Consider the following 26,322-nt stretch of genomic DNA (forward strand, 5'->3'; position numbering starts at 1 on the left):
TTATTTTCCTGTCAGAGTTTGCTAACTCTGCACAATGTACTTTATTGTCAATTAATAAAATAGGTTGAAAGGGAATTATATGGCAGACAAATATCAGTGATTCACAAGTCAGGAAGTTGTTGGAAAGCCTGATGAGTTTACACAAAAGTTGATCACCACTGCTGGCAGCACCAAAAGAAAACTTAGAAGAGGAAGCCAGTTCAGATACAGATTTTTTACATTTTTTAATGAAAACAGGGGAGATTTGACATCAGGCAAATGTTTGCACTTATCTATATTTTTGTCTAAAATAGAAATAAATACACTTAATCCACACATGATATTTCTGAATTTTTAATTATTAAATTCAAATTAATGACAGACCAGCATTAGTCCTACATTTAATTAAAGGAACTTTCTGCTGCTTAGTATCAGGGTCACTTATTTAATAAAATAGCAGTGAAGACATAGTAGAGTTGGGATCCTCTTTGAGAGACATACTCTGCAGTGTGTGTTTTCAAGTTGTACTGGAAACATGAGTTGTTCAGCAGAGATTCAGGTTAGCCTTCCTGGCTCAGCCTTCCAGCATTTGTAAGAGATATTTAGAAAAATTGATTGCTGAGCAATCAATATACACCTTGGAAAGAATGTGCTAGGAGAGCTGAGTTGATTGTGTCATCTCCATGGAGATGGAGCTCAGATGCAATATCACGTGGAGTTGTCCCAGATGGACTCTGCTCATTTGCTCAATTAGTTTAATATGTGGATAGCCTTGTTCTGAAATCACTGTTCTGGTTTGATTTAATTCTTCTTTAATAGGGGAATTAGTGCCTTTGAAATTCATAACTTACTATAGACTGAGTTGTTTTTTCAGTGTTGGGTAAGATTTTTAAGTATTTGCAAAGCATTTACTCAACAGTATAGAATCTTACACAGGTTTTGTTTAGTTTTGTTGCTAAATTTAGAATATATTACTTTCTCTTAGCATGCACATACGTCTCTCCCTTGGGAGTGGTAAACAAGAATAGTTAATGGCTGTAGTGAGGGTCAAGTAAAGTAACAAGCATGTGCTCTTAAATAGTTTACCAAGGTTGTCCTGATACAATTCTGTAAAAGTATACCAAGAACTATACTATAAATAAGTTTGTTGTTAAAAAATTGGTTTCTTCATTCAAGTTGCTGCTTTTTGTTGTTTTTTCTGTGTCATTACTTTGCTTTGTTCTTCAGATCTTCTTTCTAACTGCATCTTGCCCCTCCTTTTTTTCGTGTTTTCCCTTTTCTCGTTGTATTTTGTAAACAGCACTATAATTCCATGATGTTTTGGGAGTCCTGTTCCAGAGACTGGCTTTAAATTAGGAGAGATAAACTGTGTGTTCTCAGTGAACTGTTAAACACATGGTTACTCCCATTCTTGATGCATTTCTCTTCTTCACTCCAGGTGCGCTTAATGATCACTGATGCTGCAAGGCACAAGCTCCTTGTTCTAACCGGCCAGTGCTTTGAAAACACAGGAGAACTCATTCTTCAGTCAGGATCCTTCTCCTTCCAGAACTTCATTGAGATCTTCACAGACCAAGAGGTATGTTTAGAAAAGTGTCTTCCATGCATTGTTATGTGGTGGCAGAGATTCCTAGAAGACTAAAAGTGGCTCTCTGTCTTGTTAGAGTTACCAACAGGCAGCCTGGTGGTGCTGCTGCTCCTTAATCTTCATTATAGGCTTTCTTGCAAAACATTTTTTAATTTTACTTTAGATTTCATGTAAATTGCCTAACAAAACAATTACGTATTAATTTGGGAAATGAAATTACAACTTTTGGAAAGAGAATATCAAGGAACCCTCCACAATGGAAAGAGATAGTGGTTGTTTAAAATTTGCAGGTTGTTAATCCAAGGTGCACATACAAAGCAGCTGAATTGGACTTGATACCAGGCTCTTGCCTATGGCTAATTAGCAAGTGGCATTGATAAAACAGAGTGTGGCTGTTAGAATAACTGTATTTTTTGCATCATCTACCTGCTTAACTTTTTTATAGTAGTATCTAAAATATGGCCAGTGAATCTGTAAAACTTGCAGCTTTTGCATACCAAAAAGATAAGCATGAAATATACCAGTATTTAATGTCATTTGTTTCATGACTTGTTACTTTGCTCTCTTCCTTAATGTACTGTGTCTGAAAGCTCCCATAGGGCAGGAATCCATAGTAAACAAGCTGTCATATTTAATTTAGATGCCATGTAAAGTATATATATTTAAATAAACTGTATGGCTGTATCCATATGAATTTAGTTTCCACTCTTCATTGGGAGCATGTAAGTAAACAGAGATATGAAAGTTCAGTACTGAAATAGCATGGTTTGCATGAGCTCTAGTTTGACCTTATTGAATCCATATGAACTATTCTCAAAGCCCCTTTGCTCAGCAAATGGCTGGGGAAAGAGCAGGATTCCCGCTCTCTGAGAGTCCTGGCTCCTAAAATTCACTGGCACTTCTCAGAGTTGGTTTTCTATGAAATTACCAACCTAAGTTCCATATGTCTCTGTCGAATTAATGACATATAATTACTTTATGACTACATGCAAAACTAGGGGCAAATGCTACCATTACCATTAGGAAACAAAATTATTGCTTAGAAAGTGGAAGGATGGGGGTTGGCCATGAGTTGCAGATGCTGTGGGATTGCTGCAGTAGTGGGTGTTCAGGGCACACTCCCATGGGCTATAAGTAAGGCTCATTTGGCTCATCCCTGTGGCTGGCAGTGTGCTTACCAACCAGCTGGTGTGGCTCTCAGCAAGTGTTGGCTTCCAGCCTATTGTTTCTGAAGCCTCAGGGTCTCAATGTGCCTGCAAGCTTTCACAAAACCAAAGAAAGATCATATTTGTCATGCTGCAGTTCATGTGTGCAACATTTTGTAAAAATTGAAAAAAATAATTAGAAAAAAAGATCTAGAAAAAGTGGTTAGTGGTTTTCTACATGGTGAAGAGATGAAAGAGTTACTGTGCTGTCCTGATCCTAGTAGACTTGGCAGCACCAGATTTACAGTTGGACTCAATAGTCTTTGGCACCCTAGACAATTCTATGATTCTGTAACTATGTAAGATGGGAGTGTTTATGGCCTCTGCCTTTTATACTGCACTGGGCCAAAAATGAACTAAGGTCAAGAATGATCATGCAAAAAAGTAAGTACACTTTGGGAGATACTTTTATAAAGTCAAATTCAGAAATCCATCTCTAGCATGCAGAACTCTTCTTCAGGCAAAGCTTGAAAGCAGAATTTTCAATTTCTCCTGTGTGGGAAGGTGTAAAATGTGCAATTCCCCTGCTCCTGCAACAACAGCTAGAACAGGAAAATCTCTCTTTGCACCTTTGTGATTCAGGGAAGGAAATAATAATTGCATCTTCTCTGAGTAGCCAACTTACCATTTGTCTTCACTAGCTGTGACACTTTTAAAACTTAAGGATCCCTCAACAGATGTCTCTAAATATTTAAAAAGACATTCAGGATTACAAATTTAAAAAGACATTCAGGTATATTTATTTTCTCACACAATGGTTTTGAATTTGGAGAAGGACAAAACATGATGTTTGGCTATATCTTTGATTTACTATCTATCCCAAGTGTCACCATTTGAAATTCAAATCCATTGATACTTTTTCTGAGGCATGACTGAATTTGCTATTCCTAACAGATACAGTCTGTGCCTGGAATAAACTTTCTTTAATTTTTCATTAGCCTGGGCTTCCAGTGGCTTAACACTGTCTGCATTATGCATGCTGACTTTAAAGAGCAAAAAAGTCAGAATTTAGAAGTATGAAGCAGAAATCCAAATATGGAATAATATAAAAAGGAAAGGACTCACTCCAGACCTTGACACAGTATATTCATTAGCCCAGTATGTTACCATATGATTTTTTTTATCTAAGCAGAAAATCAGGCCTTAATGAAAAACAGTCTGTACTCCAGTTTTATTTCCTTATGTGTGCAACAGACTGGGATTTGTTTATTCAGAGGAAATTATATTTTATTACATTTGACACTCCCTAATAATGTGTTTTCAGCCCTGATCAGAGACATATCATAAGGAGTACTGTTGAGATTCTAAAGTCATTTCAAAGCTGTCATCCATGCTGCCCCTCTTTTCTTAATTCTGCAATAAACAATAGCAATGGTTCCCCTATAGTCCTTATCATAATTTTCAGCCTTTTCTCCATTTATTCTTTCTGCTTTGTTTTTTCATTTATTGTCATTCAGACAGGGCTATGTCTGACATATGGGTGAGATTTATTTATACTCCTGTCAAACGGTTAAATACTCAGTAACAATGATACAGGAAGGTAGAAAATACTTATTTTGGGCTTTATTTATCTCTTGATTTGAATGTTTTTTTTAAAAAACAACCACTGCATCTTTGTTGAGTTCTATGTTTGGTAAATGCTAAAAATATGTTATGTAACACAAAGAAAAAAGTGAGATCTACACAGAGAGAGGCCCAAAGAGATCTAACATAATCAAACATCATTAATCTTTTATTTATTCATTTCCTCTGTTGATTATTTAGCTGTACTGTTATCTACATCAGCCTTATAAAAACTGTTCTTAAAGCTTGAACTGACAACTGAGTCCCTGCAAAGCAGGTTACAGCATTTTGCATGATGATGTGCTGGCATGTTTTCCACTGACAATTTATATCTGAATTACTTCTTTATAGAAGTTTGGTGGTCTCTTTGTTAAGGGCAAGTAGAACAGAAATTAGCTACATTAAACTGAATTGTTAGTTTTAAAAAGTCAAAGTATCTGTGAAACTGAGATAAGGTAAAATATCTCAATACTTTTTCATTTTTGTCTACTCATCTGGGACCATCAAATACTGCTTTTTTGTTTTGGTACCAGAATGTTAACTAATACTTTCAAAATAATGGAGTTACTCTAGATATCAAATTTTGTGGTCCATGAATATTAAATTAAATTAGTGACAAGAGCATTTTTGACACTTTTTTTCCCCCTCATTTTCTTTGGCTCTGGACTTTAGAATTTCAGAAGTACAAAACTTAGTACAAAATCATAGATTCATAGAATTGTTCAGGTTGGAAAAGACAAATTCACAGAATAGTTTGGGTTGGACAAGATCTCAAAGATCAAGTCCAGCTCTTACCCAACACTACCAAATTCAACACTATGCCCCCAAGCACCACCACATCCACACATCTTAAATACCTGCAAGGATGGTGACTCAGTCACTTCCCTGGGCAGCCTGATTCAGTGTGTGATAACACATTTGAGGAAGAAATTTTCCCTCATACCAATCTCAGCTTGCCCTGGTGGAATTTGAGGTAATTTCTTGTCATCCTGTCATTTCTTACTTGTGAGAAGAGACCAAGCCCCCACCTGGCTACACCCTCCTTTCAAGCAGTTGCAGAGAGCAATAAGTTCCCCCCTCCAGCCTCCTTTTTTCCAGGTTAAACACCCTCAGCTCACTCAGCCACTCCTGGTCAGACTTGTGCTCCAGGCCCTCCACCAGCTCTGTTGCCTTTCTCTCAAATGCTTAAGCACCTCAATGTCTTCCTTGGAGAGAGGGGTCCAAAAACTTTCCTCTGTTTCCGTTTCTGAAGTATTAATTATTTCTCAATCACAAATTCACAGAATCATTAGGGTTGGAAGGGATGTCTGGAGATTCTCCAGTCCAAACGCCCTGTCAGGGCAGGGTCACCCAGAGCAGGTGATACAGGAGCATGTCCAAGTAGATTTGGAGCATCTTCAAGAGGGCCACTCCACAGCCTCCCAGGGCAGCCTGTTCCAGTGCTCTGCCATCCTCAGCATAAAGAAGCTCTTCCTTCTTTTGCAGTGGAACTTGTGTTTTAGCTTATGGCCATTGCTTCTTGTCCTGTCACTGGCCACCACCAAAAAGAATCTGGCACAATCCTCTTGACACCTGCATTTGAGATATTTATATGTATTCACAAGAACCCCTCTCAGACTTCTCTGGACTAAACAGGCTCACCTCCCACATTTTCAGCTCCAAAGAGAGATGTTCCAGTCCCCTCATCATCTCTGTGGCTTCTGCTGGACTCTCTGTAGCTCTTTGTCTTTTGTGATCTGTGGAGACCAGAAGGGAACACAGCACCCCAGATGTGTTATCACTAAGGCTGAGTAGAGATCATCTCCCTCAGCCTGCTGGTTACACTCCCTCTGATGGAAGGAATGGGGCTGGCTTTTCAGGAATGGTATTCCCTAGAGGTACAATTGACCATCTTGGCCAGCAGGGACACATTGCTGGCATACAGTCAACTTGTCATCCTCCAGGATTCTCAGGTCATTCTGTGCAGAGCTGCTTCCCTGCAGGTCAGCCCCCAGCCTGTTACTGGTATTTGGGGCTAAACTTCCCCAAATACAGGGTGCAGAACCCTGTATTTGCCTTTGCTGAACTTCATTCCCTACATCCAGTTCTTGAGCATTTCGAGGTCAAGGCAGCCCAGCCTTCCAGTGTATTCACAAGGTCATCAGCAAACTTACTCAGGGTCCCTTCCATCCCTTCATTCAGGTTGTTGATAAACAGTTGGAATATGACTGGATTCTCCTTGGCTGATCACAACTCTGTGAGCTCTGCCGTTCAGCCAGTCCTTGATCCACCTCATTGTCTGTTCATCTAACCCTCATCTCCTGAGCTTACCTATGAGGATTTTATGGGAAACAGCCTTGCTGAAGTGCAGGCAGACAAATCCAGTGCCCTCCCCTCATCTACCTATCCTGCCCTGCCATCACAGAAGGCTGTCAGATTGGTCAAGCATGATTTCCCCTTGGGGAATCCCTGCTGACTATTCCTGATGACCTATTTTTTTTTTTTTTTTTTTTTTTTATTTGCTTGCTGATGACCTCCAGGATGATCTGTTCCATCACCTTTCCAGGGATGGAGGTGAGGCTGACTGACCAGTAGTTTTCTGGGTCCTTTTTCTTGCCCTTTTTGAAGACAGGAGTAGCACTGACCCTCCTCCAGTCATCAATCATCATACACCTCTCCTTTTCTCCATAATTTTTCAAAACAACATAGGCCAGCTACCTCAGCACCTGTGGGTGCATCTCATCAGGACCCATGGATTTATGGATGTTAAGTCTGCCCAGCTGATCTCTAATGCAACCCCCTACAACTAAGAAAATTCTTCCTTTATCTCCAAGGTCTGAGGGCAAAGAAAAAAAAAATAAAGACTGAGGCAAAGAGGGCATTCAGTAATTCCACCTTCTCTAAGCCTTCCATGACCAGTACACCAATCTGATTTGTCAATGACCCCACATTTTCCTTAATCTTCCTTTTGCTGCCAGTGTACATGTAGAAGTGCTTCTTGTTGTCCTTGATAGCCCTTACTAGACTCAATTCTAGGTGGGCCTTGACCTTCCTTGTTCCATCTCTGCATATTCTGACAATGCTCCTATAGTCCTTCCATGTGGTCTGTACCTTTTTCAACATCCCATAAATTTCTTTCTACCATTTGAGATATACTTGAAGCTCTGTGCTTATCCATGCAGATCTTTGGCTGACACCTTTAGCTGATTTGTTACTCATGGGAATACACTGGTCTTGAGCTTGAAGGACCAACTCTCTTGGATACCCATATTTTCTAGAACTCTAAACCATGGGATTCCTCCAAGTGGAGGCAGAGGTCTGAGTCCAGGATTCTAGTCCGGCTTACTGCTTTGCTTCCTCCCTACAGGATTCTGGGTTACACCATCTCATGGTCACTGTTCTGAAAAACTCTCCTGAAGCCAATCTTGATGAATCTGGGAGCAATACTGGCTTTTCAGGAGCCAGCCAGAGAAAGACCTGTATGAACAGTAGTGAGAGAAGGAGAAAGGATGGCAGCTGCCCCGGGAGGATGCTGGCCTCCTCTGTGTTGCAGTTGTTCTCTGCCTGTTAAGAGGTTGTACTTTGTCCTTTGGATACTTGGCTGTCTCTTCTGGAAGGACCAACAGGGAGACCCATGAGCCCATGGTAGACATACAGTGGCAGCTCAGGCTGCATTATCCCCACAGTCCTCATACTCTCTCAGTAGAATAATTAGTACCATCCTTCTATTAAGTCTGGAGGAGGGAAGGGGGAACCTTGAATCCTTTGTCCTTTTGGCAGTACTGACCAGAAATAAGGTCCTCCTTTGTATTTTAAAAAATACAACAGTAAACTAATTGTGACACCAGGTTACTTTAGTGTCTAGGATGGGGACTCACCAGTGCAGAACCAAGTGAAAAAGGTTTTGTCTATCTGGTCAGGAAATACTATGTGTTGACATTAATTGTCATTAAAAACTGAATTTGTGTGCATCTTCTTGTGTTTTTGTTTTATAACCCTAGATTGGTGAACTGTTGAGCACCACACACCCTGCCAACAAAGCCAGCCTAACTCTTTTCTGCCCTGAGGAAGGGGACTGGAAAAATTCCAACCTTGACAGACACAACCTTCAAGACTTCATTAACATTAAACTCAACTCAGCATCCATATTACCTGAGATGGAAGGACTCTCTGAATTCACAGAGTATCTGTCAGAATCAGTAGAAGTGCCATCACCTTTTGACATTTTGGAACCTCCAACCTCAGGAGGTTTCCTGAAGCTCTCCAAACCCTGCTGTTACATTTTCCCAGGGGGAAGAGGGGACTCCGCGCTGTTCGCAGTGAATGGATTCAATATGCTTATCAATGGAGGATCCGAAAGAAAATCTTGTTTCTGGAAACTTATCCGACACTTGGACAGGGTAGATTCCATTCTGCTCACTCACATTGGAGATGACAATCTGCCAGGAATCAATAGCATGCTTCAGAGAAAGATAGCTGAACTAGAAGAGGAACAGTCTCAAGGGTCTACCACCAACAGTGACTGGATGAAAAATCTGATCTCACCTGATTTAGGGGTTGTGTTCCTTAATGTACCTGAGAACCTGAAGAACCTGGATCCTAATCTTAGAGTAAAAAGGAGTGTAGAAGAAGCTTGTTTTACTCTCCAGTATTTAAACAAATTGTCTATGAAGCCAGAACCTCTTTTCAGAAATACTGGAAATACCATTGATCCTATCATTTTATTTCAGAAAATGGGAGTTGGCAAACTTGAGATGTATGTGCTTAATCCTGTCAAAAGCAGCAAAGAGATGCAATATTTTATGCAGCAGTGGAGTGGTACTAACAAAGATAAAGCTGAACTCCTGCTTCCAAATGGCCAAGAACTAGACATTCCATTATCCTATTTCACCTCAGTCTCATCTCTGATTGTGTGGCATCCAGCTAATCCTGCAGAAAAAATAATCCGAGTTCTCTTTCCTGGAAACAGCACCCAGTATAATATTCTAGAGGGGCTAGAAAAACTCAAACACTTAGACTTCCTTAAACAGCCAATGGTTACACAAAAAGACTTAACTGGGAACATTGCTAGTCCAGCTGTGAAGCAAACAAAATTGAAACAGCGAACAGATAGCAAGGAGAGTCTGAAGCCTGCTGCAAAGACCCCACCAAATAAGCCTATCAGAAAGGAATCTAAAGAAGAAACACCAGAGCCTGTGAAGTCTAGTCCAGTACCAGAAAAGCCTCAGAAGCTGGAAAGCAAAGAGAAAGTTCCAGCTAAAAAAGAAAAACCAGCAAAAGTAGAGAACAAACCAACAGTGGTGGAAAAAGACATAGCAAGTAAGGAAGAGCAACTAGTGAAATCTGAAACTCCTGAAAAACAAAGTACAGATGTAAAACCGAAAATGTCTAAGGAGAAGACAGTGAAAAAGGAAGTCAAAGCAAAACCTGAAGAAAAGAAAGAGGATAAAGAAAAGCCAAAGAAAGAGGTTTCTAAGAGAGAGGAGAAAACACCCATCAAAAAAGAGGAAAAACCAAAAAAAGAAGAGATCAAGAAAGAAGTTAAAAAAGAGGTGAAAAAGGAAGAAAAGAAGGAAACTAAGAAGGAAATAAAGAAAGAATCTTCAACGAAAGAAGTTAAAAAAGAAGCTAAAAAAGAAGAGAAGAAGGAAATCAAGAAGGAAGACAAAGAAGCCAAAAAGGACATCAAGAAGGTTCCTAAAGAAACAAAGAAGACAGCTACTCCTTCAAATGAAGCAAAAAAGCCAGCAGCAAAGCCTAAACCACAGAAGAAGGAGGAACCTGCTAAAAAAGAAGTAGTACCTGCTGGAAAGCCAAAGGAAAAAGGAAAAGTTAAGAGTGTGAAGAAGGACCTCAAAGTCAGCGGAGCACAAGCTGCCCTTGCAGCAGTTGGAGCCGCAGCTGTAGCAGCTGCAGAGATTACAGCCGGTGGAAAGGAGCTTGAAGCAGAGAGATCCCTTATGTCTTCACCTGAGGATTTAACAAAGGACTTTGAGGAATTAAAAGCTGAAGAAATAGAAACAATAAAAGAAACAAAATCTCAAGTTGCCCTTATAAAGGATGATCTGAAACTCACTGGCACAGTGCAAAAAGACGCCTTTGAAGTACAAAAAGAGAAATTGGATAATGAAGGACCTGCAGAGTCATCCGATGAAGGCATAACTACCACAGAGGCTGAGGGTGAGTGTGAACAGACACCTGAAGAATTGGAACCTGTGGAAAAACACAAGGTTGATGACAATGAAAAGTTTGAAGATGAGGGAACTGGCTTGGAAGAATCATCTGAAGCAGATTATGAAGAAAAGGCAGAGACAGAAGAAGCTGAAGAACGAGATGAAAATGAAGTAGACAAAACACGACTGGATGCCACAAAAACATACATGGAAGAATCAAGAAAAATTGCAGAAAAAGTAATGAGTCAAGTAGATGCTAACATTAAAGATGAAAAGTATATTGAAAAGGCAGATTATGAGGCATCTGATGAACGAGCTGAAGAAGACAGGGAAGAAGCAATAGAAAAGGCAGAGACTGAAGAGACTGAAGAAGATGAGGAAGACAAAGCAGAAGACATCAGAGATGAAGAGGAAACTGAAAAAACAGAAGCTGAAGAAGACTATGTGATGGCTGTGGTAGACAAAGCTGCAGAATCTGGTGAAGCTGAGGATAAGTATGGCCTACTCATAATCACACCCACTAAACGCTCAGAGTCTCAGTCTCCAGTGATTGAACCAGCTTCTTCTATCCATGACGAGACACTACCTGGCGGTTCAGAAAGTGAAGCCACTGTTTCTGATGAAGAAAATAGAGAAGATCAACCTGAGGAATTCACCGCTACTTCAGGTTACACACAGTCCACCATTGAAATATCCAGTGAACCAACCCCAATGGATGAAATGTCAACGCCCCGAGATGTCATGAGTGATGAAACTAACAATGAGGAAAGTGAGTCACCCTCTCAGGAGTATGTGAACATTACCAAGTATGAGACATCACTGTACTCTCAAGAGTTCAGCAGACCTAAACTTTCTCCACTTCCAGATGCTTTTAATGGGTTATCTGAAGGATCCAAAACAGAGGCCACAGAAGGTAAGGATTATAATGCCTCAGCTTCCACCATCTCACCACCCTCTTCATTAGAGGAAGACAAATTCTGCAAATCTGCATTCCAAGATGTATACCGGCAGAGAGAAAGTGAAATCCAAGGCACTGACAAATTAGAAATCAAAGAACCCTACCAAGAAGATGGTGGAACACATAGTCCAGCCAAGAGTCCAGCTGACAGTTTGTCCCCTCCATCGCCTGTTGCCAAAACTCCACTGAGTGAACGTAGTGTGAACTTTTCGCTCACTCCCAATGAGATCAAGGTTCCTTCTGAGTCTGTCCCCACTGCTAAATTGCCTGATGCACAACAAGAAGTTGCTGAAGAGCACTGTGCAAGCCCCGAAGATAAAACATTAGAAGTAGCATCTCCCTCACAGTCTGCTGCTGGTAGTGCTGGCCACACACCTTATTATCAGTCTCCCACTGATGAAAAGTCCAGTCAGCTTCCCTCTGAAACCAGCGAAAAGTCAACAGAAGCTCCTGTTAGCTTTGAGTTCAGTGAAGACAAAGATGAGTCTGCAAAAAGCAGAATAAGCCCTATGGATGAGCCCGTGCCAGATTCAGAATCTCCCATTGAAAAGGTTCTCTCGCCTCTGCGGAGTCCCCCACTGATAGGTTCAGAGACCCCTTATGATACATTTTTGAGTGCTGATTTAAAGTCTCCCACCAGAGATTATGGAAGTCCTGCTGAGAGGAAACCTGAAAAAGACAAATCACCTGTTCAGATGAGCCCAGCTTCTGAAGCAAGCTCTGTGGGCCTCTTCCAAGAAAAACAAGATGAAAAGAGCATGGAATTTATGGTAATTAAGGAAGGCTTCAGCCTGGAAAGGAAAATGGAGGATACAGAACCCAGCAGCTCTCAGTCTTCACTGGTCTTGGATGAGCGGAAGTTAGCGGGTGATCTCTCACCGACTCAAATAGATATCAGTCAGTTTGGTTCTTTAAAAGAAGATACCAAAATGTCAATTTCTGAAGGTACTGTCTCTGACAAGTCTGCAACTCCCGTAGACGAGGTTGTTGCAGAAGACACCTATTCCCATATAGAAGGAGTAGCTTCTGTCTCTACAGCATCTGTTGCCACTAGTTCATTTCCAGAACCAACTACTGATGATGTATCTCCTTCTTTGCATGCTGAGGTTGGTTCTCCCCACTCTACTGAAGTCGATGATTCCCTCTCAGTGTCAGTTGTACAAACACCAACAACTTTTCAGGAAACAGAAATGTCTCCATCTAAAGAAGAATGCCCAAGGCCTATGTCAATTTCTCCACCAGATTTCTCACCTAAAACTGCAAAATCAAGAACACCAGTGCTTGATCACAGGTCTCCTGAGCAGTCAGCTATGTCAGTAGAATATGGTCGGGATTCACCTGAGCAGTCTTTAGCAATGGATTTCAGTAGGCAGTCTCCAGAATATCCTGCTGTAGGCACTAGTATACACCATATATCTGAAAATGGACCAACAGAAGTAGATTATAGCCCTTCAGATATACAGGAGTCTCCTTTTGCACGGAAGATTTCACCTGTGGAACAGTCTTATTACTCTCAAGAGAAAGATATTTCAGAAATTATTTCAGTTTCTCAAATTGAAGCTTCATCCTCAACTTCATCAGCTCATACACCTTCCCAGGTAGCTTCACCACTGCCAGAGGAAACTTTTTCAGGTGGTGTTCCACCCAGAGAGATGTCATTGCATTCTTCTTTTACCTCAGAAAAGGTGCAGAGCCTAGGAGAAAAGCTGTCACCAAAATCTGACCTATCTCCATTAACTCCAAGGGAATCTTCTCCCCTGTACTCTCCTACTTTTCCAGATTCACCTCCTGCAATCACAGAAGCGGTGTCAGCTAGTCACACAACTTTGTTGTCACAGCGAGTGTCTTCTGTCAAAGCCTTTGGTTATCAGGAGCCCCTATCAAAGCACAGTCCAGAACCTTTACTCAGCCCAGATAAAGAAGATTCAGAGAAAAGCAGCAGGTCACCAGAAGAACTTAGTTATTCGTATGAGGCCAGAGAGAAAACTACTAGGTCACCAGAGAATATTAGCTATTCCTATGAGGCAGTTGGAAAATCTACTAGGTCACCTCAAGACATGGATTATTCCTATGAGTCAAGCAGAAAAACTACTAGGTCTCCTGAGACCACAGATTATTCCTATGAGATAACCAGGAGCACTACTAGGTCACCCGAGGGTACAGACTATTCATATGAGATAATTGGAAAAAATATGAGGTCATCTGAAGTCACAGATTATTCTTATCAGATAACAGGGAAAACCAGCATGTCACCAGGGGCCACCGATTATTCCTATGAGACAGCTGGGAAAACCACCAAATCACCTGAAGCCACAGATTATGCCTTTGAACTAAGTGGGAAAGCTACCAGATCACCTGATACTATGGATTACTCCTATGAGACAACAAGGAAAGCTTCTAAGTCACCAGAAGCCATTGGCTACTGCTATGAGACAATTGGGAGTGCCACCAGGTCATCAGAGGCCATGACTTACTCTTATGAGACAGCTGGGAAAGGCTCCAGTTCACCCGAAGCCACAGATTACTCGTTTGAGACAACTGGGAGAAGCAGCACTGGGAGGTCACCTGAAGCTAGCAGCTATTCCTATGAAGCAAGCGCACATTTTACTCCAACTAAATCGTTAGCAGAATCCCGTCAAGATGTTGACCTATGCCTTGTGTCCTCTTGTGAATATAAACATCCCAAAACGGAGCTGTCGCCCTCATTTATCAACCCAAACCCCCTTGAGTGGTTTGCAAGTGAAGAACAGTCTCAAGATCAAGAGAAGCCACTAACTCAGTCTGGGGGAGCTCAGCCTCCTTCGGGGGGGAAGCAGCAAGGGCGGCAGTGTGATGAAACCCCTCCCACGTCCGTGAGCGAGTCTGCCCCGTCTCAGACCGACTCCGATGTTCCCCCGGAGACCGAGGAATGCCCTTCCATCACTGCAGATGCTAACATTGACTCAGAAGACGAGTCAGAAACCATCCCAACGGACAAGACAATTACGTACAAACACATTGACCCACCGCCTGTCCCAATGCAGGATCGCAGCCCTTCCCCCCGGCACCCTGATGTTACCATGGTTGATCCAGAGGCGCTGCCAGTTGAACAGAATTTAGGTAAACCTTTGAAGAAGGACCTCAAAGAAAAGACAAAGACAAAAAAGCAGGGTACAAAGACCAAGTCATCTTCTCCTGTTAAAAAAAGTGATGGTAAATCAAAACAAGTGGCTTCACCAAAGCCAGCTACGAAAGAATCTTTAGACAAAATTTCCAGAACAGCTTCTCCAAAAAAGAAGGAATCTGTGGAGAAGGCAACCAAAAATATCTCTAATCCAGAGGTAAAGTCTCGAGCGGAAGAGAAAGATAAGGATACCAAGAATGCAGCAAATACAACAACATCCAAGTCAGCAAAGACTGCAACCACAGGTAAAGAAAAATAGCAATGCCCTAGTGCTATGGTTTTTTTAGTTGTTGCAGTGTAGTTAGTTTGCCATCATATCAGCTGAGAGTGTGGTTTGTGGCATAGCCTCAAAGAAAGCTCAAGTTGCAGTATAAATCCAGCATGTAAATGCCACATTTAAATGCATGAAATTCACTAGTTTTGCTTCTATAATCTGAGAAAATTGATGTCAGTTTGCCCAGAGAGTACATTAAATGGAAAGAATTTAATACAAGCTGTCTAAGCAGTTAATCACCTAATAGAATTGAAAAGTACCACTTTTGTAGGTGAAGTAAAATCGGTAGCAAAGAGCACCCCTTTATTCATTATGAGAAATAAGTAGATACAATTCTCTTCAACATAAATTAATATAATTTAATATAGTGGGAAGCAAAGTCACTATCTCTCTTTGGATTCTCTTATTACTTTGCTGGATTGATTTTAAAAGCAGCATTTAAAAAATTTTGGATTTTGAGTGAACTAAGCATGTACATCACATAATACGGTCTTATGCCATCAGTGATGACTAAACATACAGAAAGTTAATGTAATTTTGAATGTCTGTTGTACATTCTAAGTAGCAGTAAAATATGAATTAGATTACTGAAGGAGATACTGTGCTAATCTGTTGTTTCTGGCAGACCTTGTTAGGGACAATCTGGAGGATACTTTGTTTTTTCTTGTGTGAGGACTGATGTTCTGTTGAAAGCATCTTTACAAGGAGCAGTTCTAGGATTCAGCACAAACCAACATTCAACTGTCCTTAGCTTTTCTGGTTTTAGTAGTCCACTGTTCCTTTCTCATACCATCTTTGAGTCTCTCTGTTAGAAGATACATTTCAAAGCAGCAATGTATTCATGCTGTGCATTTCTGCAGTACTTAAGCTCTACATTAGAGTCATTAGGCATACTTCTAAGGTATGTGCTGAAATAATTAGTAATGACATAAAATTGTAAAAATGTAGCAACAAATATCTTAATCAGTGTCGGTATGCCCAACTAAAAAAGACATCAAGATTTTTTTTATCATCAAAGATCCTAAAATATTTTGTAACAAAACCAAGAGCAAAAACTCTCTAAATCAGATAATCTTATCACTTCATTTGGCATTTTGCCCTATGGTGAGTGTGAGGACATGCCAGACAACTGTAAGGGAGTTTGCTGGCCTCGCACTGTTTGACCCTACTTTGATCATATTGCTCAGATAATTGCTTACCAAGCTTAATCAACATGAGAAAGATAATAAACCATAAATGTTGATCATCTGGGTAAAATTACTGGCTGAAGCCGAATTTTTAGTTTAGGTTCAGTTTAGAGCAAAAGATGCATTTTTTTGTGTAATATTTTAAATGTGTTTACATGTTGCACTTCATTTTGAATGAAGTTCTTAGAACAATTATTTTATATATATATACACTATGTACAGCAGCAAGGAAGCACTTCCCCCTACTTTTTGTGATAAGTGGCTAGTTTGTGTATGCAAATAAGGATACAGCAGGCAGACAAATACTTGACTCTGTTACATGAATTGATTTGAAAATTTCTCCTTCCAAGCTCCTCCTTGATCCTCTTTGTGCTCACATGTAGAAGCTTCCTGATGCATCTGTAAGGCAGCTTGAGCTTATCAATTGCTATTATGTCTTGCTGTGTGCTCAGATTTTAGGACTGTCTCAAATTTTCATGGCTTCCTGTGTGATACTAGATTTTACAATCATTCATACACTAGACTTTCAAAAAGCTACACTTCTTCATCAGGAAAATAATACCACCGTTTACTGAATGGTAATTCACTAATCACAGCCCTGCATAGTAATTGCTGAGTAATAGTAGTATTTCTGGAAAAGGTTCAGCCAACTTTTTGTTACATGGTGATTTTTTATTGTATTATATAGTTCCAGTTTTTCAGGTTTTTCCTCCCATTACAATCATAATTGGGGAACAACAAAGCCGTTATATGTAGGAGGGCAATTAAAGCATGCTTTTAACCAGCCTGTGATTTATTCTTTTGTTGTTTGTTTTCCAAAGGACCTGGGAATACTAAGGTGACAAAATCTACAGCAGTGCCTCCAGGACCTCCGGTGTATTTGGATCTGGTGTACATTCCCAACCACAGCAATAGCAAGAATGTTGATGTTGAGTTTTTCAAGAGGGTGCGGTCATCCTACTATGTGGTGAGCGGGAATGACGCTGCAGCCGAGGAGCCAAGCAGGGCTGTTCTGGACTCCCTGCTGGAGGGCAAGGCGCAGTGGGAGAGTAACATGCAGGTAGGCTCTTCACTCCCACCTCTACCTGGAAATCTAACCTTTCTCAGCTGTGAGAAGCTAGAGCACCTCTTGAGTGGATGGCAGCTGCCAGCAAATGGGGCCCTAACTTGGTTTGAAAGACACGTTTGCCAAGGAAGGCAGGAACCTCCTTTGGATTGGAGAATGTGAGGAAGGAAAGAGAGAGCTAGGACCTGCACCAAACACCTTTTCCCCAGACCAATTCTCCCGGTATCTCTGCCCTTCCCAGATTAACCCTGAGGTAAAAAGAAAGAGTAGCCAGCTGCACTCCTCCCCTGAGGTATGGCAACCTCTTCTGCCTCTCTGAAGTACCCGGTTATTGTCTCCTAGCAACATATATGGGAGAAAAATTCCCTGAGGGAAAGAAACAGAAGGAAGAATCCTAAACCCCAGCAGGGCCCCTGACTAGGCACCAGTGAAACCACTGAGGATGTGTGAAGCAGAGATGCACTGCACTCAGCTGCTCCCACATTTCTGACCCTTCTGACCAGTTCCTGGTTTTTAAAACAGCTGAGAGCTGCTTATAGGCCAGTTGGCTGTTTCATAATTTTACTGCACCACTTACATTATCTTGGCATATATGAGTTCGGTATTGTTGCAGTTTTAAGTAGGGAAGATGTTTCACACTTTATAGAGTAATTACATGCATTTGGAAACTTATTGTGCCTTTCCTTATGATGAATAAGTAAACAAAATATTTGTCTATAATCTGAAGTTGTCAGTGCAGATTACAACCTGATGCTTCTCTCAAAAGCGGCATCTCAGCACCTTACAAAACCAATATTTTATTTTGATAAACTACTTATTTGCAGCTATTCTACCTTACCTACATGTTGATTTCCTTTTATCCATCTATTTTTTCAAGTATTTATTGCATAAAAATCCACTCTTTCCTAAAGAGAAACATACTTGTTGGCTGAGGCTTCTCGAAAAACATTTTGCATACCAACTGTTTCTGTGGTCCATGCAACAGGACTTTTATTTTGTGTTGCAGGTGACTTTAATCCCAACCCATGACTCAGAAGTGATGAGGGAATGGTATCAAGAGACCCATGAGAAACAGCAGGATCTCAACATCATGGTTTTGGCAAGCAGCAGCACTGTTGTTATGCAAGATGAATCTTTTCCTGCATGCAAGATTGAGCTGTAAGAATGAGACCGTGCATCACAAGATTAAACTTTGTATCCAGAAATTCTTCAGTTTGAAAACACCTTTTCGGAAAATTCAACTCATCTATTTCAACTGCTGAACTATATACCTGCCAAATGCTATACTGTGTCACAGTGATGCAAGTCACTAATATTTTTCAGTCTTTGTTGGTTGCTAAGGGAAATAACAGTCTTCCCATAGTAGAGTACAAATTACTGCGAAAATACAGAACCAGTTGCATCTCCACTGAACATTTTGAAACCATGCACTAGCAACCCCAATTGACTTTTGCCAGGTAGAGGCATTTGCCCTCTAAAGATACACAAAGAGATAAAGAGAGAGGGGTAGGAGGAGAAAGTAGTAAATTATTAGGTCTGCATTAGTCTCATGGCAATAGATGTATCGCTTACTACAGTCTGCTTATGTTCTCTCATGAGAAGAAAATTTTAAATTTTTATCAATATGAGCTATCACTATGGGGATCCTTTTTTTAAAGAATTATGTTAGCTCAAAAATAAAAAGAAAGAGAACATGGCTAGGAAGGGATGTATGACCTAATCGCTCATCAGCAGCTTTCCACTTTTATTTGAACTCTGCATACTGACACACCGTAACAATCATAGGCCAAATATGCATGTAGTCTGCACCCCATCCAGAAGTCTAAAACCTTTCTTACAACATGCTGAATTGTTGATCTAAGGCATGCTTCCAGTGAAAGCCCACTCACTCCAGCCAGAACTGACCAGTCCACATGCTTGAACACCCATGTCCACTGTCGATTACCTGAAGCAAAATACCAAAGCGGTCGGGAGTACATACAGTAGACAATTTGCCTTAGAAAGTGACTTGAATGTACAAAGAAACTTGATGCACTTATTTTTTAATGCTGAGACAGCAAATTTATAAAACATCTGTGTAGGATCATAGTTACACCAGTAAAGAAGTGTGAGTGTACATGTGTGGTATTAGGAAATTACCTGACTGGTCAAATGGTTTGGTGCTATGAATTACATATATTAGTTATGTGAACACTTCATTGATGCACCTGGACAGCTCAACAAGGCAAGATGAGCTTTTCTTTGAAGGCTCCTTTCATATTGTGGAAGCAAGATTGAAGTGGTGTCCAGTATCAGAGTTGCAAAACTTAGTGAAACACTCAGAATGATGGAAAAGGTTACCTGTGAGCCTGTACAGTGTTCAACTTTCCTTTGTCTTACTTGATTTTATTTGTTTAATTTAAAAGTGAACATGGGAACAAATGTACAGAAGCCTTTCTTTTTAGTGCTGTGTGAACTTTTAATACATAATTTGTAACAAACATTTTCATTTACAGGTAAATGCAAAGAAAAATTTTTCAGGTGAAGGCATTCTTTTTAGTAGTTTTGTGAGATAAATGAGTAGTGTTGTTTAAGATTCTAGTGAGAATGGATATTGAGGTAAAATTTATTGAAAACAGTCAACTGTCAATACCTTTTTGGGGAGAGGGGTATGGAAGGATACCCTCATTGTAAAATTATTCTGTTGATGATGACAGAAAATGGGATTTGAGAAGCTGATTGCCCAATACTTAAAAGGTTGAAACCCACATTCTCAACCCTCACAAGATCTTGAAAAAGGACAGAACAAGCAATAAGCTAGAATAAGTCACTTCTCTTCCCTTTTCCTTCCCTTCCTTTCCCTTCTCTTCCCCTTTCCTTCCCTCTTTGCTCAATTTTTTCCTTTCCTTCTTTCCTTCTCTTTGCTTTACTGCTCTCTCCTCTCATTTCCTCTTTTTTTACTCTTTCACTTCCTTTCCTCTTACTTTCCTTGCCTCTTCCTTTACTGCTCTTTTTTTCTTCCTTTCCCTCTTCGTGTCTCCTTTCTTTTCATTCTCTAGACTGCTTGCAAAGGAACACCACCACTGCTCTGTGATTTAAGACAGTTTGGATTTTTGAGTCTCAGAAGTTTTACCCCAATTTTAAAAACCTTGTTGCATTGCAGAAGGTCTGCAAATCTGAATTTAAGAAGGTGTAAAGGCCTCCAGCACGGATTTATGTGCTGGTTGTATGAAATCACGATTATGTCTGGTATCAAGTTTTACAATGTAGTGAACTATGACCTCATTTTATTTTCTTTACTTATAATTTATTTCAATTTTACGTTGTTAGGATATTTTTGTTTAATAGATGTATGTTTGCACTCCTACTTTTTATGAGGGTTTTTTAATACTGGTTTAGGGTCTTGTAAATGTGGGCTTCTCATGCCCATTTAATGCTGTGAATTACTGTTTGTCAGTGGTTGGGGTTTTGATTTATTTTTAATGTCTTCTCTTTTTTTTTAGGTTTCTCTAGCAATGCTGTTTTATTTATTGCTATACCTTTTAAGTAGTCAAGAATAACTCAGAGTGACTATGGCACAAAAGGCAGATGGAAATGTAATGTGAAAACAAGCATGTTTGCTGGGCTCATGTCATTCACTTAAAAATGCTTTTGTAATACATAGTCTACAAAGATATGGGCAAAATTTTTGGCAGAATAATTGTACTATTTCTACAATTCTTTCTGATTTGTCTACTTTATTATATAGGTCAGAATTCAAACCTTTTGAGTGGGTGGGAACAGATTTTCTGCTTTTCTGACAACACCTGAAATGGTTTGTATCTCTGCTTTGGTAGAAAATTGTTTTAAGTACAGCAGTGGTCTTGTGACTAATCTCACTTATGCCACTTACTCCTGTGAATCAGGAGCATTTCACTACTGTCAGGGAAGCTACAGTCATCTGATCCTACTGTAAATTAAATTGGAATCAAGCCTTAAATATGCCCAAGCAAGTTTATGATGGCTGAAGCATTTGTTTTACTTCTGAAATAATAATGATAATTAGACAGTTGCAGTTAACCTTAACATGTACATTTGCTTTTTTTGCTGCTACAAGTCCTGGTCTGGCTGTTCTGAGGAATTGTAATGCCTGTTCCATCCACTCTCTTCCAAATGGCAATGGCACCTAGATTCAACACTGCGATGAGCTCCTCCTTTAGCTCCTCTTGCCCTTAATGACTTTCCTGCCTGTGGAACTAATCTACCTGTGCTAATCCTAGTACTACACAACTAGTTTAGTGTAACAGTCATCAAAATGTACTGTGTACATTAACGATGAGTGCTGTTGATCAGCATAGATTTCTAGGAGCATGGTTTGTTATTGATTACTCTAATTGTAAAGATTCAATATCTGAGTGCTAAGAACACTCCATTTCAATGATGGTATTACCCATAACAGCATTCCCAGTCATGATCTTTATGCTATTAATATAATGCTTCATATAATTCAATGAAGAATTAACTTTGGGGATCCCATCCCACTCTTGTACTTGGACAGGGCCTCTCTTGCATGCCTTTTCAAAGTCCTGTGGTGGGCCTGACTCATTGACCTCTATTTTCACCCCATCTTTCATAGAAATCACTTTTGATTTTTTTTTTACTTATTTTACATACTGTGGTGAATGGAGATAACTGTGTATATGAATGTTGGGGTTTTTTTAATTGTCTATGATAGCTTATGCATTTTAGGAGAGTTCTGGTACTCTTTTACTAAGATTTAATAAATTTGTTAATTGAATTTTCAATCCCTCCCAACACAAGCAAATGAACTCCAAAGAGCACTTGCTGTGCATTTGGAACATTTCTGTCATGCGCTTCTCTTTGTTCATCTGTCGCCAGAGGTTCTTGCTCAGTAATGATGTTTTTGAGAGAAATAGTAATTTTCTTGGTCTGGATTTACTAGAATATGAAAAAAAATATAATGTTTACACTTGAAAGAAAAGCTTTCATCTTTTCACTTAATAATTGAACAAAACACTTAAATCAATTAGGGATAAGCATTTCTTAGAAGGCAATTATATTAGTCACCTGGTTTAAAAATGTTTACTATTTAAAATTTAAAAAAAAGAAAAACCTTGTTTGTTGTGACTTTACAAAAAAAAAATTAGTAACTAAATAAAACAATGGCATAAAATATAGAAAGAAAAAAATTTAAGAAGCAGCTTCTCTCTACTAAGCTAACTAAGAGCTCCAGATGGCAGGAGCTACCTCTTCAAGACTGGGCTGTAATCTCAATGTAAAAGACAAAATCTGAAATATGCTTTCACGCATTTGCATGCAGCCATTATCTTCCAAACTATGGAAAGAAAGTCTTGTGGCTGGCTGAGAAGCACCTCACACACCTCCTCTCTCTTGTTCTGAATGGTGTTTGTGTCAGTCTGCAGCTGTGTATGGTATTATGTCTTATAATCCTGCATCACTTCTATTCTATCCAGTCATATCTAATGTAGAAAATTAGTTTCCAGTGAAAGTAATATGTAGTGCTTTTATGATATTTGTGTGCAATATCCCCTCTTCCATTGAGGATATTTGATGTAAAGGAATCAAACTCAGTTCCACAATAAAATACAAAAGTGGTAAAGTGGTGTTGACATGTTTCTTGTCTTTGTGTATGTATGTATTTTTAAGTTCTCCCTTTCTCTTAGTCATGATTACCTAGTATATGGGTTTTTTTCTGAAGATCAGTGATTATTTGAATGCCACACAAACCCCAGTCTCTCTTTAGAAACTGGAAAATAAATGTGGAAGGATACTTCTATCTTGTGGTGTAAAACATTACCATGATGTACCATGGCATGGCTTCTCTTTGTTGTTCTCATTTCTGTACTCCTCAGCAGAATGAGAAAACACCTCATTTTCAGTAAGTACACAGTCACAGATGGTGCCAAATAAAGTTACCTCAAACTGAGCCCACCCTGAGGTATTTTCCAAAGTTGTAGCAGTTCAACAAGAGTGCAGCTTGTCTCCAGTAGTCATGGATCCTTCCTGACCATCGCTGCCCATACATCTAGATTAGTAGAGGGGTCAGAACATTTGGGGAAGCTGAGTCATCAGTTCAGTTTTTTACTTTACATTAGAATTCTTCTACTGCTGTTGAGGGATGCTGTAAGATAAGGCTTTCTGCCTTTGTGGTTGCTTGCTGCTACAATGCCTGCTGTACTGAGGTGCAGCAGTCAATGGTGATGGCATAAAAGCAGGTTAAGGCTGGGGCAGCAAAATGCAAGGGGTACTCACTCCCAGAAGAAGCAGAGGTCCTGTGGGATTTCCTTCACCCTCAGAGAGCAGTCTTCCTTTGCAGCCTCTTAATCATCTCCAAAGTCCAAGGGGGTTTATTTGTAGCTTCTTATGACAATAAGAAATGCTGTACTTGGCTTGAATTGGGCTGAGCATGGTGAGATAAAGAAAATGATGACTAGATGAGGGAAGTCAAGTGCTGCAAATCTTACATCCTAAGTATAATTCCGCGTATGTGTGCATCAAGGTTTTCTGAGCTGAAAAGTTGCGATAACTAATGCTACATAAAATATATTGAAATGACTGGGCAAAGGAGACCAGGTCAAGCTTCAATCCCAGTTATTTACTTGCAGCTGCACAGCAAAGTTCTGGATTTGCATAGGTGTAAGGGGCCAGGCCAGCCTGGTGTGTGGTGTTTGACTTGCTGCTGGAGATGCCACATGAAAGCTTCTTTCTTCAACACAGCTTAACAAATTCAAATTTAACAAATTCAAAGCTTATGAGGTATTTCAGACTGCATGGGAACATGAAGGTTCCTCAGATCTTTCCAGTCTGTCAGAAATGGGGGATCTGTCTTGTGGCATCCTAGACTGGTAGACTGTTCATTCTTGATTTCTAGTGCTCTGTGGATGGGAGGAAATTTTAGCTTTCCATTGTTCCCAGGATGTGGCAAAAAAGAGGTATTGAGGGGTCTCTGATTAACAGCTGCAGTGACAAAAATCCAGCTTATGCCCAACATTGCAACAAAACTCCTTGGCTTTCTAAAGTATCTCTGGGCCCATAAGAATTGCCCATGTCCTTCCTTCAGCAAGCAATTCTTGACCACTGCCTGCTGTTGTAGTCACTACTCATCTTTCACAGATGTCACTAGTCCACAGTAGTGTGCACCATCCTCTGTTGTACTGTGTGCACCTTCTTTGAGACCATCTCCCATAGCACACTCCTGGAAAAGCTGGCAGCCTGCAGCTTGGACAGGTCACCCTTTGCTAAGAACTGGCTGGATGCCAGGGACAGAGAGTGGTGGTGAATTGTGCTGCATCCAATTGTGCTCTAGTGGTGTCCCACAGGGATCAGTGTTGGGTCCAGTTCTGTGTTGTACTTTTACTGATGATCTTAATGAGGGGATCAAGTCTACCATGATAAAATTTGCAGATGATACCAAGCTGGGAGTGAGTGTCAATCAGTTGGAGGGTAGGAGGGCTCTGCAGAAGGACCTGGACAGGCTGGATCGACGGGCCAAATCCAGCAGTATGAGGTTTAACGGGAACAAGCGCCAGGTCTTGCACTTTGGCCACAACAGCCCCAGGCAGAGCTCCAGGCTGGGGACAGAGTGGTTGGACAATGGCCAGGCAGAAAGGGGCCTTGGGGTACTGCTGACAGCAGAGAGCTGTCAGAACATGAGCCAGCAGTGCCCAGGTGGCCAAGAAGGCCAATGGCATCCTGGCCTGTACCAGGAATAGTGTGGCCAGAAGGAGCAGGGCAGGGATTGTCCCCTGGACTGATTGAGTCTCCACTGGAGAGACCACACTGCCAGTTCTGCATCCAGTTCTGGGTCCCTCACTCCAAGAAGGACATTGAGGTGCTGGAGCCTGTCCAGAGAAGGGCAGTGGAGCTGGGAAGGGTCTGGAACACAAGTCCTGTGAGTGCAGCTGAGGGAGCTGGGGTTGTTTAGCCTGGGGGAGGGTCAGGGGTGAGCTGGTGACTCTACATCTCCCTGAAGGGAGGGTGTAGCCAAGTGGGGGTTGGGCTCTGTTCCCAGGCAACCAGTGACAGGCAAGAGGACACAGTCCTAAACTGCATCAGGGGAGGTTTAGGTTGGACATTAAAAGGCATTCCTTCACTGAAGGGGTGATTGGGCATTGGACTGCCCAGGAAGTGGTGGAGTTGCTGTCTCTGGAGGTGTTTGTAAAGACTGGATGTAGTACATAGTGCCATTGTCTAGTGACAAGGTGGTGTTACATCATCATTGGATTTGCTATTCTCAAAGCCTATTTCTGAAATTTTTTCCAGCCTAGTTAGTTCTGTGATTCTGTGATTCAGAACCAGTAGATTTGCTGTTTTTTGACTATTGTGTTAAGCATTTCCTTGAGATATGAAATCCAGAAGAAAACTACAGAACTAAATCAGCAGACACTATAGTACGCACAAGCATTTTTCACTGGTCCTCACAGATCCTTACCACCTGATATAGCTGCTTCTCTGCACTTAAACAATTCCAGCATTACCAGCTCCAGTATGAACTGCTGGCAAGGTGAAGCATAACTGTGTCTCTGGTGCCACCTTCACTGCCAAAACAATTGCATGTCATGATTTACACACCATACTGCAGATTGGTCCGTCACCTGGGCTTGTAAATCACACAGAGAAGATAACTGAAATATCTGGAGCTTATGCCCTAATACAAACAAAGCTAAATATACATAACAATACATATATGCACTCAAGTTGCATCCTCTATACCTGTTAAAGTCCAGAAAACAATTTTGATGGAGCTTTTACAAACCTCATGCTATTTTACTGCAGCTCACCTGTGTTACTTTTTTAACAGCTGAAGGTAAACGGAACCACTGAGCCAATTAAACAATATGAGCTCTCCTCAAGAGTTTACAGTTTTCAAAGATGAAATTAGACCAGCACTTACCCTGCGCCAGGATCAGAACAGGCTTGAAAATTTCTTTGCCCAAATCCCTTAAGGGAGAAATTGTCAAGATTTGCAATAAGCAAGACATATTGAGAGCTGAATTTTGTCCTGTGCTTTCACTGGGGCTCTAATTCTAAGGCTATTTCTGTGCCTGGGACATTTGCAATTTGGAATGGGCAGAGTGGACTTGAGTTTATCAGAAAAGTTTAAGAGTAGCAAGACAGTACTATGCAATTGCTAGCTGAGTTCAGTGACAACTTTGATTGAACACTGATCTAGAGTAAGGACACTGAT

At 40.6% G+C, this 26,322-nt stretch overlaps 1 protein-coding gene across 1 annotated transcript in view; it reads left to right on the forward strand.

Annotated features, from left to right (window-relative positions):
- The window catches only part of MAP1B (microtubule associated protein 1B), a 70,572-nt gene extending 47,876 nt beyond the window's left edge, over positions 1-22,696 (forward strand). The window contains exons 4-7 of the mRNA XM_056514047.1: positions 1,418-1,558; positions 8,316-14,853; positions 16,891-17,129; positions 18,142-22,696. Coding sequence (XP_056370022.1) covers positions 1,418-1,558; positions 8,316-14,853; positions 16,891-17,129; positions 18,142-18,297 — 7,074 coding nt within the window. The 3' untranslated portion in view covers positions 18,298-22,696. The remainder of the gene's footprint in view (positions 1-1,417; positions 1,559-8,315; positions 14,854-16,890; positions 17,130-18,141) is intronic.
- The last annotated feature ends 3,626 nt before the right edge of the window (positions 22,697-26,322 follow it).

The sequence above is a fragment of the Oenanthe melanoleuca genome, chromosome Z (assembly GCF_029582105.1).
Source record: "Oenanthe melanoleuca isolate GR-GAL-2019-014 chromosome Z, OMel1.0, whole genome shotgun sequence".
Lineage (NCBI taxonomy): Eukaryota > Metazoa > Chordata > Aves > Passeriformes > Muscicapidae > Oenanthe > Oenanthe melanoleuca.